This window comes from Condylostylus longicornis, unplaced genomic scaffold (assembly GCF_029603195.1).
Source record: "Condylostylus longicornis isolate FDR11 unplaced genomic scaffold, ASM2960319v2 ptg000038l, whole genome shotgun sequence".
In the NCBI taxonomy this organism is placed as follows: domain Eukaryota; kingdom Metazoa; phylum Arthropoda; class Insecta; order Diptera; family Dolichopodidae; genus Condylostylus; species Condylostylus longicornis.
The window spans coordinates 63,276-80,087 of record NW_026578007.1 but is presented as its reverse complement, the minus strand read 5'-3'; the positions used below and the strand labels follow the sequence as shown (position 1 = coordinate 80,087).

Genomic DNA, 16,812 nt, shown 5'->3' with positions numbered 1-16,812 from the left:
TCAACCTATATTACTTTTAATAACATTTTTGTTAGCCGACACTACTCAACTTACCTTATTGGGAAATACAAAATGTGCATAAAAAATCATACATCCTTCCTCATTAACATTTGAAACCATACTGAAATATGAATTTGAATTTTTTTTTCATTTTTTCTTTCCTCCTACCTTTCTTTCTTTTTCGTGCAATAGAATTTAAATGGGAAGCTTTTTAAAAAATGTGTATAATATCCTGAGATTTTTTAAAATATTAATCTCTTTTTTACGTAAAAAAAAAGAAAAAAATAATAAAAAATATGACACGATCAGTGGCATTTAAAGAAAAAACCAACAACGAGGCCAAAAATTCGTAACATTTCGTAAAAAAAATTGAGTATTGGGACTTGTTAGATATAAAGACATTAGTTCAGCTAATGTCTTTATATCTAACAAGTCCCAATGCTCAGAGAGAAGCTTGAAAGCACGACCTTATTTTATATGGATTTTTTTAAATCGAAGTGGCTATTTTTTGAGAAGAAATATTAAAATAAATTCACACTTATTATAAAGCAGGTAAAATTTAGAAAATATATTTGAAAAATCAAAAAAATATATTAATATTTTCATTGATAATTATTTTAAAATTTAAAAAAAAAGCGGAAAAACAACAAGCACATCCTTCGCCTTCAACGTTTTATATGTTACTGAAAGCATTTCATTATTTTTTAGTGAACAGCTTTTTTTTCTCATAGGGTAAGTTAACTCAAGATATGGGGAGTAACTTCGGTGTCAAGTTAAAAATATAATTCTTGAAAGATAATTATAGAATATTGATATAAATACATAGTAAAGAAAAAATTTGAAGAGGGAATTAGAAAATAATATCTAAAATACAATCAAATACTATTTGTTAAATACAAATTTTATATAAACTTCAAAATTTTACCTTTATTTTTATTTGAAAAAATATTAAAAACTTACTATCACTTAAAAAAATATTTGAAATGTTTGGAAAAAACACTCATATATTTTTATGACCGGATTTGAATATTTTTTTTATTTTTGAACTAAATGGTATTTTACCAAATGACTCAAAAATTCCGACTGTAAAATAACAGGTATTTTAAAATTTTTGTTCTTTATGTAATATTCTTTCCGTTTAGAATTAATATAGGTCATACATACACATGCAGGGACATTTTATAAATAGATTGCTCTTGTTTACCTGCTAATAAAATATGAAAAAAGAGCACAGCAAAATTTTTGAAGCACTCAATATAACATGTTTGAAATAGTTTTAAAATAATTATTTAAAAAAACAATTATTGGAAGTAGGTACATACATATTTATTATTAATAACTTAAAAACTAACTGAAATTATTTGAAACAATTTTATAAGTAACGTATAAATAACCGAAATGAGATAATTAAAATTGTTGAAATGTGTCAACCAATATTACTTTTAATAACATTTTTGTTAGCCGACACTACTCAACTTACCTTATTGGGAAATACAAAATGTGCATAAAAAATCATACATCCTTCCTCATTAACATTTGAAACCATACTGAATTATGAATTTCAAATTTTTTTTCATTTTATCTTCCCTCCTACCTTTCTTTCTTTTTCGTGCAACAGAATTTTTATGGGAAGCTTTTTAAAAAATGTGTATAATATCCTGAGATTTTTTAAAATATTAAACTCTTTTTTACTTAAAAAAAAAGAAAAAAAATAATAAAAAATATGACACGATCAGTGGCATTTAAAGAAAAAACCAGCAACGAAGCCAAAAATTCGTAATATTTCGTAAAAAAAATTGAGTATTGGGACTTGTTAGATATAAAGACATTAGTTTAGCCATAGGTTATTTAGTATATTGTTCGATTTTATTTGTATTGGATTCCATTTATATTTCATGTCTCGTTTTATACAATACTTCTATTTGTATTGTATATTACATATATTGGTAAGGCAATTGATTCGTATTTGTATAAATAAAATTTCATTTACTTCAGGTAAGTATATACTGGATTTATTATATCGCTCAATTCTACTAGTATTGTATTTATATTGGCAACTGATTCGGTCGCTTTTGTGTGTATAGTATTTCATTTATTTTACTTCTCATTTGCTTTTATCAATATTACCTATTGGAGGATGTCGTTCGTTTTTATAAGTATTGCATTATTTAGTATGTCGTTCAATTTAATTTGTATTGTGTAATATTAATACAGAAAGGAATAAAGAAAAATATATATACAAAGTATGTATAAGTTTGGGAGAGAAGAAAGGTTGTCTGCTCTGAAAATTGCTATTTTTTTTAAATGCATTTTTCAGGTGAAATTAACAAACAGATTTTTTTTCAATTTAAATTTTAAATTTAAAAAAAAATATGTAGAATCAATAGAGCCAAAGATATTTATCGATTTCCTTCACACAAATAAATTCCGGCACCGCTTCCATTTAAACTCCATATAAATTTAGAATTTATTTTCAATTTGCTCTCAGAGCTTGATGGCCTGATAGATAGTTAAAACTATGAAATGAAAATGAGAACCCAAAATATTAAATGTAGTTGATAAATATCTTTCTATTTGCTTATTTAAGTTATTAAATATATTTCGAATCCACTTTTTCCATAAAACTACTTTACTAGGGAACCTTTTCGTTGAAGGTTTTCATTTTAATTATCAAATAATTTAAGTTATATTAAAAAGCTGAAAAAGTAGTGTTTTTAATTAATTAGTGTATTTCACATCATTTTCAAAATTTTTTGAAAATGGTGTTAAAGTTGCAACTGTCGCCGATTTTAATCCTTTTTCGAGGAAATGTTTGCGTCATACTACAGGCATCTTTTAAAATGCAAATCTCACGTTAAGTTGATATATTCAACATGTAATTTATCATATTTCATATGCACCAATATATTCAACCAAAGCATCAATTCTATATAATTTGTAAACTCATTTAAAATAAATGTTTTGATCGGGCTTAAAATTTTTTTTCTCGTTCAATCGATTACTTGATTCAAAAGTCAAAAGTTCACTTGTGAGATCTGGTTGTATTCCAATAACTTGTAGGTTATGTTTATAAATAATGCTCCAACCGAATTGAAAAGTTTAATTGTTAATTATTTTTATGTCTACACTCGATGTTTCCAATTAGCATTATATTTTATTTGATTTCTTATTGATAGATAGAAACAGGCAAAAGACACACTTACTTCTATTAAATGTAGAATTTCATTTCAAAGAAATGCAATTCTTTTATATCCTGTATCATAGGAAAAGTTAAAAACGAAACTCTTATTATATAAATACAAACATATATTGTAGTCTAAATTAAAATATATACATATGTATGTGTGTATATAAAAAGAGAAGTTTCAATAAAAATAAGAAAAAAAAAATCTGATGTGGTCAGCACAAAACCGACCGCAATGTGTATTGTCTAGTTAAGTGAAAGTGTTACAGAATATTATAAAAATGTCTGTTAAATTCTTCTTTCCAATTTTTAGGACATTAGTAAGCTTATAGTTAACATACCTAGAAAAATGTAAATTTGGCTCTTAGTAGAGTTTCTCTTTGTGCTACCCGACTTCCCTGAAATGCTCGCCAGTTAGTTTCGGTAACAACCAGAACTCAAATATCAAATTTCAAGAAACTCCATCAATTCGTTCCGTAGATATGGTGAAAAATGTAAAATCGGCCCGCAGATCAGTTTTCGAGCCCTGATCTTTCCAAAAAATTTACATGTTCATTGTTTTAATACAAGGAATTCAAATATTAAATTTCAATGAAATCGGTTGATTATTTCTCTTTATATACACAAAAGGGTATAATTGGCCCGTAGTAAACCTTTAGTTGCCGATGCCTGATATCTCCAAAAAATTTACATGTTCATTGTTTTAATACGAGGAGCTCAAGTATTAAATTTCAATGAAATCGGTTGATTATTTCTCTTTATATACACAAAAATGTATATTTGGCCCGTAGTAAACGTCCAGTTGCCGATGCCTGATTTGTTTCAAAAGCTAGGAATTTTCACGGACGGTCAAACAAAGCTCATATATGAAATTTCAAGTAAATCGGTTGAATATTTTCTTCAAAATGGTGAAAAATGTAAAATCGGCCCGCAAATCAGTTTTCGAGTCCTGATCTTTCCAAAAAATTTATATGTTCATAGTTTTCATACGAGGAATTTATATATTAAATTTCAATGAAATCGGTTGATTATTTCTCTTTATATACACAAAAATGTATATTTGGCCCGTAGTAAACGTCCAGTTACTGAGGCCTGATTTCTTCCAAAAGCTAGGAGGTTTCATCGCCGGTAGAGCAAAACTTATATATGAAATTTCAAGTAAATCGGTTGAATATGTTCTTCAATATGCTCAAAAATGTAAAACAGGCCCGCTAAAAAGTGCAGTTCCCGAGGCCTGATATATACCAAAAGTTGATCGATCCGTGCCATGGTGGAAATAAACTTACATATAAAATTTCATCAAAATCGGTTCAGCCGAACTTGAGATACACGCGTGCACACACAGACCGACAGACCGACAGGTTGCTAAAAATAGTTTATTTACACTTCCATGCTAAGGAGAAGTACGTTCCTACCGAAAACTCGATATGCAAAATTTGTTGCCATCACATAACCTACCTATTGTTTACATAATACGGTCGGTAACAAGGAATCTTTAGAAATTTTTGAAAAAGGAGAAAAAAACAAAGACATTATGATATGCTTTATAAACAAAAGATTTAATTGTTTGCTATTTAAGTTAAATTCAAATTCAATTGCAATATTATTAAGCATTAATGTTCATTTTTAACATGCCATGTAAGAGAATTCAGAGCGCAAGTCTTTTAATTATAATATACATACACAAAAGGAGATGAAAATTAAATATTGTCAGAAAAATACACAGCTCTGAAAAAACTTTCGCAAAATAAATTGTTGTAATATTAATTTTATGTGCATTAATATGGTAATTCAAAGAAATTCTAAAACTTTGTATGATTATCATGCCAATAATTATGGAGAGAATAATGGAGAATCTTGCGGGCGAGCCCATGATTCCACTACCGAAGATGCACATAGTGCAAATCAAAATCAAAAAGGTGTAAATACTGGGACATCAGCTTCCTATCAGCCAGATGAGGTTGGACTTATCTATGCATCTTTCTTCTGATAATTTTCTAAAATTCCTTTTGTTCTGATAATTTTCTATTTCCTTTTGTTATTGTAGAATTTCATTACAACGATGGAAATGGCGAATGACGTTCTAAAAGTATTAAAGAAGCGCTATTTAACATTTGATGATACTTTAGGCACAAAAACTTCCAATAATAATGATTTTGCTTTCAGAGCTCTTGAACTTTTACGGATGAATATTCAAAATGCTTTTGACAAAGAAATAGATGTAATTGTTGCAAAATATTTAAATGTAAGATTTCAATTTAAAATACATATGTACATATTTGATTCTTATATTGGTGAAATATCCTAGTTGTTAGAAATGATGAAGTTCTTCTTAAGGTTGTTTATTCAATTATATAGAAATTCAATAGCCGAATTAAACTGATTGGGTTGTAATTTAGCAAATTTTGATTACGGGGTGTTACATAGTTTTAATAGCATAGTTTTTAAAGTTGGAACTGCAGAGATTGAAAAATTTTGTGTATAAATTAAATTTAAGACTTTCAAATTTTATCTGGTTTAAATTTTAGAAACATGCAAAGAAGCTGCTTTTTTCCGTAAAATACGCAAATTTAACGTTTACAAAGTCAAGAAATTTAATTAAGTTCAATTAAGGTCGAATTAACAATCGATGTTTTTTATACCTTTCATTCGTATTGCTTTAACTTAGGTACGTTATAGACAAATCTGTATTGTTGTTTATTAAGGAGAGGAAAAAAATTCCCAAAAATTTTCTAATAAGTTTATTTTTCAACAGCATTCAAATAAATAATCATATAAATTTAAGATGTATTCACATCATCTATCTAACCAAGCGTTTATTTCTTATATCATGAAAGAACTATAAAGCCAAATAACTTACTATTTACTAGACGCTAAGCCTAACCGAGCTTTTGGTTTCTATCCAGATGGATGCGAGAGTTTGGCTAGTAAAGATCTTCAACTAATGCGTATGTACTGTATTGTAGTAGATTTACCTTAAGAAAGAAATGAATTGTAATGTAATATTTTATTTAAACATAATTGAATAGAAAGTTGAGCTTATCAGCTGTAATTGCTGAACTGTATAGCCATATAGTATTACCCTAATTCTGGAGTCACGAAATATTTTCATTGCCATATCATTGCGATATAGATAATCTACTTCAATATTAAAATAAACTATTTTATTTTTAATAAGTAACTTTTTTTTATTTTAAAAGCAAACCTTTTCTTTTTTAAATTAATCTTATTGCAGAAAGTGCAACTATATTTTAAATAAGAAGATATTTAAAAAAAAAATGATACCAATATAATATACATGTAGATTTATTTAAATTAAATATAATTAAAAAAGGCCTATATTAAAAGAATTCGTTTGAGTTAATCCTTTTTTGAGTTCGTTTACAAAATTTAAAGATAGTGGGATGAAATTTTAGAGGTAAGTAAATTTTCATGAAAAATAATTTACCTAGATCAAAGCTTTGATTTAACTTCTTCTGAGCGTAATCGGTAATCAAAATATGATAGCAAACGTCCCCTAAATAAGGGTCTTAAAATACATTTTCAAATAATTTAATTAGTATTTTAAATTAACTATAACATATAGCATATAAAATTTTTTGAGAAACGTTTGCTGAAAATCTGCTAAGAAATCTTTTTGTAGTGATGAAAATTTACAAATGTTAATTACGATTAACAAAAATTTTTATTATATTTAAAAAATTTAGTTGCACTTTTTATAATAAAATTTATTATAGATTTTGCTAATATAGATTAACAAAAATTTTCATAAAAAACTAAGTTTTTCTGGCGGATTAAAGAGAAAAAACTAATTTTTTTCTAGCCTAGTCTGGATAAGACTATTTATATTAGATGCTCAAATCAAACGAATATTTCTTCTAATCAGAAGAGAGAATTTCTTCTAATATTATGAAAAAGATCATAAAGATCATAAGATTAAAGATCTAAACAACGAATTTGTGTAATTAATTCACTGTGCACTTTAGGCCAATAAGTAGCTGAACCTCTCAAATTTCTCATATGCAGACTTAGATCATCAACAATTCCATCCTTTGCTCTGACCGACCTAACATAAGCTACAATTGTTGACTTCATTCTATCATATTCGTACATACATAATAGTCTGAAGTAAAAGTAATTTTTGAAACTCGTGCTTCATTAAAATCATTACTTTCATAAGGAAATAAATGACACCATGCAAATTCCTCAGCTCTTTTCTCATAATAGGCATTAACTGTATTGCCTTTTGTTTTACGAATCCTTTCATTAATATTATAACTTACCTCAAATTCATCTAAACTTCGAGTTCTTTAGCATCAATTGTATGCATAAGTGTTTGTTTGGAGAGGCACAAGTGCAGTTGGTATTACTTGATTCCTTACATATGGTGCATAATAACCTAATGGTTTTCGATTTTTGCTAATCTCATCTGGTTCATACATAATAATCTAAGTTCATTTCAACACTACAGCGAGTAGCAGTCATATTAATATAATGGACAGAAAAATGTGCATTACGTGAAGGTAAATAACGTCTACAAATGTAAAGTAATTCTTCAATAGTTATGGCATTTATTTATATAAATTATTAATGTTTTTATATTTATATAATATTTTTTTATATTTATATAATATAATGGAAAAGAATATAAAAATATGAGAATCAGTATATTTTTATACTGATTCCCATATTTTTAGCAGCTTTATGTTTGCAAGAATATGAGTCAAGTGCAAAAAAAGATGCATTATCTCTAAAGTCATACTGACCAAGTTGACCATAAAATTTGACAATTTTAAAGAGAATCATTTGGCAATTTTGAAGGGAAAAGCTTTTGAAAGAGCTTCAGTGTTTCTGTTATTCACAAGATAAGTATTGTATCTAGGACAGACAATTAATTCAGTTTTATTCGCAAGCTTCAAAGGGAAATATAATTTCGAAGCGACTGATAAAATTTTGCTACCTAATTTGGATAGCAACGCTTTGTACAAATATCGCAAATTATATCACTATGAAGTTTACGTTGTTTCTTCTTTTGTTCTGTGAGGCGCAATAATTTCTTTGCTTGAGATTCAATGGCGCGAGCTTTTCCGTTTCTTTCTTTGTCTTTATCAAAACGTAGGCGTTGTTGACCTTTTGTCTTATTGGCGTATTTTGTACACTTTGACAAATTATCCTTTTCGGCTGCCCTTTTACACACATGGTTTGGAAACCATTTAAAAATCAATTTTAAATGAAAATTCAATAAAATTTTTTTGTTTTATATAATTTAAATTTATTTTCGATTTTTTTGTAAAAAAATATTTGAATTTTATAATGTAATCTTATTAAAAGACTATTTGTTTTTATTAAGCTTTAATAGACACAAGTAGGCTGTAGATATATATTCTTGCTCAGGACTTCAAGGAATCTCTTTTTGAAAAGACGTCATCTTCGAAAAGGGTAGTTTCAAAATCCTGCTTAAAGGCCGATTTCAAAAAATTTCACATGTTTGAGCTTAAGGTTTCTTCCTGGGTCGATTACGCAAAGTGTCACTCAAAGAAGGAAGTTAAAATTTTTTTATACATTTGTACTTCAGGTTCCTTCCAAATAAACAGGTTTCTTCCAAATCTACTTCGCTTATTTTCACTTCAATTTCATGACCTCGACATTTCTCCTGAACGCCGAATTGAAAAATTTTCATGCTCCTCGTTTCCTGTCACTTATCTATCATTTACTGTCCAGAGAAAATTTCGAGATATTTTCAATAGTACCCCACTTGACTATATCTTCGAATCTTCGATTTTTGCTTCTTAGGACTTTAATATAGGATTTTGCTTCTTAGGATTATAATAAAGTTGGGTCAAACCAATGGTTTGCGATTTAGCACTTTACCCTTCAACAAGTGAAAATACCGCTTTTAAAAATATAGTATAATAATATATGTAATATAAATTATATAAATTATAAATTATACTTTTATATTAAAAGTTATATATATTTAGGGCGAGCACTGTATGCATTTTTTGAAATAAAACAAAAAAACATTGAAAGAGGCAAAACGCTCGAATTTAAGGGTTAATTACGTAAGCTAGAAAAATAATTATATTGGCGAACCAAAGGCACACGTGCCCAACAATATACACCGCATTTACCGTTACCTTTCTGCATTTATAGAAATTAGGAAAAGCATACAGTTTAAGGTGAAAAAAATTAGAATTTTACAAATTTCTAGAGGCAATAACTTGAGAGTAGGTGGAGGTGGGAAAAAAATTTCTTCAGTAAAATTAACTATTTTTTAGTGTATAAAAGCTGCTAAATTTCAGACTCCTAGATCTAGAAGAAAAACGATATTAAAAATTCGGAAAAACGGATTTTAGATAAGTGTAAATTTTAACGGCCATTTTGTTTTTTTAAAGCTCAAATATGGTACATATTTGAAATTTAACCATTATTTTTCAGCGTTTACAATTTTTAAAAAATGCTTATGGTTTCGTTGCAATAAATAGTTGAAAAATTACTTTTTTAGGTTTTTAGGGGGCTGTAGCTCTTAAAGGGCGGGAGATAGGTGAAAATTTTTGTCTGCAAAAATAAGTCTTAGTAAAAATCTACGTACGCATGAAATTCTCGCTTTCAAAATATTCAAAGGCATAGAAGTTTTGTAAACATACCCACGGACGGACAGAGTGAAACTAATTCGTATATTTTTACAATTTTTTTTGGAAAAGTGCTAAAAAGGAAAAATTTAATTAAAAAAAATTAAATTAAAAAAAGAAAAAGGATATCTTTCAAATGAAAAAAATTACTTATAATTGAAAATAGTTTATTTTCATATAAAAATGTATTAATTTAATGTAAAAGTGCTATATAGAGATGAACCAACGACGATTAAGTTGTGTAGAATTAGTAATATGTCATATGTAAACATAATTCCATAATGACTTCGTTATCAAATTGAAGCAAATATTGAAATAAATTATAAATCGTATAAAGATAAATTCAGCGGTTGACAAATTTGTAGTCATACAAGTTTATAACCAAATGCAAAGGGGTTAACCCTTAAAGGATTTTAAAGACGAAGGTTCTTTCCAAAAAAGTTTTATAAACAAAATTAGATCATATAACAAAAAGGTTTATCTTTAAAAATATAATATTTGCATATGATGAAACAGAAACATTCGTTTGCATGCAAGTAAGCATGCAAATCTTGTTTAGTGTGATATCAAATTACTTGAAGCAGTTTTACATAGGTTGCTTTACTGAAAATCATATAATGGAAAATTTCGTTATTAACGCTTTTTTTTTAGTTGCTGCTATTTTTTATTTTTTTTCTAATATTTAGATAATTGTTATTGTTTTAGCTTTATATTCGACCAGCATTTGAAAAATTAAAAGCAAATTTGAAAACGGGCTATGATAACGAAGAAGTAGTAAGAAAATTTATCTAATAACAATTTATATTTTTTACGTTTAAAAGTTATATATTTTCAGCTAGGAGTTATGAAATGTGCTTTGATTGAGAATTCAAAATTTCAATACAACTTAATTGCAGATAACTCGGATAATTTTTTATTACTAAATACACATGATATTAAAGAAAATCAATCTGCAACTAAGGACAAATTTACAGGCGCTACCAAAAATGAAATGGAAATTCAGACAAAAAATAGTTTACAAAAAGCTGGAGCTCTTAAACGTTCTTTAGGAACTGTGTCAGATGATTCACCTTCACCTGTTAAAAAGTCGGTAGTAATGCAAAAAAATACACTTTCTTCAGGGAATAACATATCTCAAAAGCTGACAACACAACGTCGTCAAATATACTGGCATACAGCAAATATATCAACGGAAACTTATTTTGTGCTAGACGTTCAGGCTAATCAAGCTTTTGGTTTCAATCCGGATGGACGTGAAAGATTGGCTAGCAAATACCCTGAACTAATACGTACGTTATGCAGTAATTTTCTAGTTTTGGAAATTTTGATGTTTCAAAGAAAAACCAAAAATTTCATTGTATGACGTGAAAAGATTTTCACTAGGAAAAATAGGTTTCTAAACAAAAAACATAGAACATGTTATTGATTCCTATTTCATAGTGCAATAGCCCAATAATTGTAATTTTAATTTGGCTTAAGAAACATATACATAGCTTAAAAATTGAAAAAATTTTGATCATTGGCAAAAAAGTTTTTAAATCCACCACAGGCTATATTGAACGCGATAAAGTAAAGTAATACATTATTGTCTATCTCCACTTTGTTACAGTACTCTCACAAATTTGTTGAATTATAGAGTGTTGTACTATTCATGCATTAAATGGAGTTCAAACGAAATTTATGCCAAAATTTATTAGGAAAAAATGTGAACCAAACCAAATACGGTGCTTTTTAATGCTTTTATAAAAATCCTTCAATGTCTGCGGGTCATATCCTATTTATACATTTGCGTTCATTCTAGAAAGGCTATAGATTTAAAACAAATTGGTAGTACTAACCCTTTCGAATCGGAGTACCTTTTTCTTTTTAAAAGTTTGCCATTATAGTCATACATCTAAATGTAGTCATGTGGATTATTGAAATGCTATTGCCGAGATCTACAACTTTTGAACTCCTTTTTAAGGATTCAGATGTCTATTAAATTAATTTCTAAATATGGATTGCTTTTAAGTTTACGGATACTCCTTAAGGGGTATAAAAGAACATTGTAAATTTTCTTTTTACATTTTCATTAAGTATTTGCTATGCGTAAAAGTGTGCTTGAATTGCTTCACTATTTTCATAATTTTCACTTTTTATTTTTCATGTTTTATATATAGCTAAAACTTTTTAAATTATTTCAAATTTCATTGGTACAAAACATAAGCGTAAATTACACATACAAATAAATTTTGCATGGATACCCTATGTGTAGATTGCACTATATGTAATAGTATTTGCATGAATTCCCACAAAAAAACTTTGAAATATTTTAAATTTTTGCAGGCTACTTACCAGATAGTCAAGACCGTGACTGGCTAGTGCAACAAAAAATTATACCAGCACAAAATAGAACCTCTCGATTTTTATTACTTGTATATGAAGAGGTTTTGAAATTGGGAAGATCAAGTTTATATAAAAACCGTGAAAATTTTAATTTGCAGCATTTACAGCCTTTTACAATATCTAATGTTACCATTCAAAAAATGAAAACATTTTTCATTGATTTAAATATTAAAAGCCGTGGGCTAATCACAAATTCATACACATCAAATATGCTCAATAATAGAGCAATAAATGAGTCCTCGAATTTATCTGTAACTTTGATAAATTCAAAAACAAATAGATGCAGCCAATTACGTAATGCTTTGCTGCAAACAAATCAGAGAACCCAAACTGAACAAAGGGCCGAAGAAGAGGACAATTTGATTTTGGACATTCAACCTTTACAGGCAGATTCTTCAGCCATTTCATCAACAGCTAGTGAAATAAGCAATTTTGAAGAAAAAAACCGGTTATTTGTAGCAACGAAGCAATCCAATCCTGTACTTACCTCGGTTTTCAAATCGAAAGACAAAAGTACTCTTAGTTCATCTCATGCGACATTAACTGCATTATTAAATAACAACAGTTTTTTAAAAAAGGATAATTGTATTACTTACAAGAACAGTGAAAAATTACAACCAAAATCGACGTAAGTGTTAGTAATTGTTTAAAATATCGAATTTCTATTTGGCAGTTCGACAAATTAATTATTATACGAATTGGTTGTTTGCAAATTCCGTTAGTAAATAAAACTCATGAATTAATTTTAATATTCGCATATGGTTTTTAATGCAATTATTATATTATTCCATTGAAAGACACTCACCCTTATAGTTTGCAAATTTCCAGATACAACAACTTGGAAGTGAAGATACAACAACTTAAAAGTTGCTAATATTTTAGATTCCTATAAATTACTGTCTAAATAAAAATTAGCATCAAAATTAAAAAAACGAACATAAGATAATGGTTAACGTCAATTCAATATGCTGTTTAAATTAAAAGAACTAATTAATTTTTTAGGAATATGGAAAATGCAAATTATTATGGCTTAAACAGAATAAATTGTGAAAAAATGAAATTTTTTGGATTTTGATGGCCTATTACTATTGGAGCGGCAAGATTTGTTTAGAAAATTATAAATTTTGAGACATACGAGAAAATGTAGAAGATATATCCAGATTTAAATATGTTAAATTTGGATGAAACCTAAATATGTATCCAGATTTAAATACGTTTATAAAATTTTGATATTTTAGAAATGTGTGAGGTACATTGATTTAAGTTCAACTTGTTTGATACATTTACGGTGAAGTTTTTTACATTTGAAGTAGAAAATTTCTGAGCATAATTTTTTCCGCTAGTGTTTCTAAAACAAGAGCGACTTAATATGTACTATGTAAATGGCTACATAATGTCTGACATATATTGTTGATAATAAGAATATTACTAGTTACATACAGCTCATATTTAAAGATGACATCAATTTCAAACTCCAATTATTAATTTTCCGCACAACAATAACTTACAATAGAAAAGTCAATATGCTTGTAATGGCGTCACACAACTTGCAATGGTTTATTTTAATAAAACAACAACAAAAAAAAACAATACAAAAAAAATAAAAAGCAGAAATAATGTTAATTTTGAATTTTTCAAAATTTTATATGTATGTATATCAGAAACTATTGACAACAGATGAACAACCTACAAAAAGAAACTCTTCTGACTTTTAAACAGTGGGGTACCTAGAGCTGAAAGAGTTACTGACCCAACTATAAGAGCTTTCTTGGTTTCTCAAAAGCTTTTTTAATTATATATGCTTCAAAAGCACAAACATTCAGTGCATGTGATGCCGAACTTGAATCCATATATTATAAAACATTTTTCTTTTGTGGAAATTTTACGCGGCACTTTTTTCAATTTTAGCACGTCTTTATTATTATATTATGTATATGACATTGTCTTTAAACAAAAGATTTTCACAAAAATTTGGCAAAACTAAAAATGAATTATTAAAAACGAAAAAAAATAGAGTTGACCGTGTCAACTCTGTGACGTCCGTACGAATTTGTTATCCTATGTGCGAATAAATATGCCACAGCTGATGATGGGACAGACTATGACTTTAAGCTGCCGTATTACCATATCAATTTATGCAAAATTTCAGTACTGTATTTTCAATATTTTCTCAATCATATCTAAGATATGACCAATCTATTATTGAAGTTGTATGGCTGCTACCACAAGGAGTCAAGAAATTTCAATGATTTTTATCACGCATAACAGCTTACAGCCCTAATAATACACTCGTATTAACGAGATTTATATTATAGTTCCAATAATTTCTAAGATAATGCCAAATAACTTTTGGAGTTGTATGGCTGCTACCAGAAAAAGCCCAGCAATTTCAACTACATTTGCTGCTAATATATTTACTTGTACGAAATTTCAATACCACAACTTTCATAGTTTCTAAGATATAGTCAAATAAATTTTACCAGTACCCCGATCATGTCCAATTTCAATAGGGTTGTGGCACTTACTCCAATAAATCATTTGTGAAAATTTGGTGGACTTAGCTCAATTGGCTTTTGAGTTATCGCTAAGACACACAAAGCTAAATCAACTCAGAATTTGACGCTGATCAAAAACATACACTTGAGTCCATATCTGAGACCATTATTTCTTAGCGTTACAAACGGTAAGGCAAATTTATGTTTACCAATTGAACGAATAGTGTTTTCTATTAAAATAATGTGTAACTCATAATGTCTTTACATCTAACACACACCAATGCTAGCAGAGAAACATGAAAACATGACCTTGTTTTATATAGTTTTTCTTAAAATCAAAGTGGCTATTTTTTGAGAATAAATAACAAAATAAATTTATACTTATTGTAAAGCAGGTAACATTCCGTAGTTTTATTTCATAATCAATCAAATATATAATAATAATTTAATTAAATTTATAATAATATTTTCATTGAAAATTATTTAAAAAATACATGCAAAGAAGCGGAAAAACTGCAAGTACAACCTGCGCCTTCAATATTTTATATGGTACTGAAAAAACTTCATTATTTTTAAATAAAGAGCTTTTTCTCATGGGGGAAGTTAATTCAATATATGAGAGGTGATTGTAGTGTTTCATTGAAAATATAATTAATGAAAGAATAATTATTATAATATTGATAAAAATACATAACACAGAAAAAAAATGAAGAGGGGATTAGAAAACAATATTTAAAATACAATTAAATATTATTTTTCAAAATTTTATATATGTTCTTCAAAATTTTATCTCTATTATTTGAAAAAAATTTTAAAAGCTTTATACATCAATTACCTAAATAAAAAAATAATTAAAATGATTTGGAAAAAAAAATCATACATTTTTATGACCGGATTTGAATTTTTTTTTAATTTTTGAAATAAATAGTAATTTAGCAAATGAGTCAAAAATTACGATCGTGAAATGACAGGTACTTATGTAAATTTTGCGGTCGTTGCGAAAAACCAAATCCCAAGCAGGCCGCGGGCTCGAGCTTGGATTCCAGATTACCATCCTGGAGATGATCAGATTGGGCAATCCCAACTTGCCAATAGCCAACTGGCGGGTGGCAAAATTGGAAGAGAAAAAGGGTGACTATCGGCACTCCCTAATAATAATAAATAGGGGATCTCTGGCACCTCTGGAGAGTCCGGGATTTGTCTTTAATTATGGGTTCTCCTTCATAACCCTTAAAGTGTATAAAAGACTCGAAGGTGGAGGAGACCTAGAAGCATAGTGACCGACGCGTCATCGGTCGTCGACGTCGCCAACAGGGCTCCGGAGAGGTTGTCTCGTCAGTTCCCGCTCTCATCAGAAGCTTGGACTCTCATCTTGTCGAACTTGGACCTAGACAAGGATGCAGATAAGACGCTGACATTGGAGGTTAACGAAAGTAGTAATGTTTCATGTGATTCAGATCAACCTCCACCACTCTAAGGCAGCTTCGGCTGCGCTTACAAAGGGGCGGAGAAGATAAAGTCCTGGTCCAGGAGCCCTGGATAGCAGGGGGAAAGATCTGCAGCTCGAAAGTAAGATCATGCATACTTATTAAAAGTAACTTAAATGCTTTTCTATTACCTCTTTACAGCGATGAAGACTTGACTGTAGTCAGTTTTGAAACTGTTGGCAGTATCTCTTGGTGGGCGTAAGTATACTTGCCCTTCGACTTCCAAGGGGAGCTACTGCCCGAGAATTTGAAGGACATGGTGGAGAAGGCCAAGTGTTTCCGAACCGGCCTTGTTATTGGGCGCGATGCTAATCAAGCATATTGAGAGCGAACATGTAATCAGGGGAACCTCAGACACTAGCATGAGGGGTGCGTCACTTTTAGCATTTATTTTAAGCACTAACCTCACATTATGTAATAGAGGCTCAGAGCCCACTTTTATTACTAAAAATCGACAAGAGGTTATAGATGTAACTAGATAGATTGGAAAGTGTCAAAAGATCATTACTTTTCTGACCACCGTTATATAGAATTCGAGTTGGTAACCAACCGGAATGCTCCCTTGCCCTTCAGAAATCGCAAAAGAACTGATTGGTCAAAGTTCAGAGACTCGCTAAGCGATCTCTTGG

General features: G+C 28.8%; 1 protein-coding gene across 1 annotated transcript; it reads left to right on the top strand.

Moving 5' to 3' along the window:
- Positions 1–4,799: 4,799 nt before the first annotated feature.
- LOC129609022 (uncharacterized) lies at positions 4,800–12,922 on the top strand. The gene is made up of 5 exons (XM_055520857.1): positions 4,800–5,144; positions 5,232–5,429; positions 10,522–10,590; positions 10,652–11,105; positions 12,142–12,922. Exons 1-5 carry the CDS (start codon positions 4,956–4,958, stop codon positions 12,831–12,833), a joined length of 1,602 nt encoding a protein of 533 aa, XP_055376832.1. The 5' UTR covers positions 4,800–4,955; the 3' UTR covers positions 12,834–12,922.
- The last annotated feature ends 3,890 nt before the right edge of the window (positions 12,923–16,812 follow it).

What these genes read in the sequence shown, in the direction of transcription:
- LOC129609022 (XM_055520857.1), top strand. Translation starts at nt 4,956, where the DNA reads ATGTGCATTAATATGGTAATTCAAAGAAATTCTAAAACTTTGTATGAT. An exon ending in CTTCCTATCAGCCAGATGAG is followed by an intron (nt 5,145 to 5,231) that starts GTTGGACTTATC and finishes TTGTTATTGTAG; the next exon opens with AATTTCATTACAACGATGGA. An exon ending in TTGTTGCAAAATATTTAAAT is followed by an intron (nt 5,430 to 10,521) that starts GTAAGATTTCAA and finishes TTATTGTTTTAG; the next exon opens with CTTTATATTCGACCAGCATT.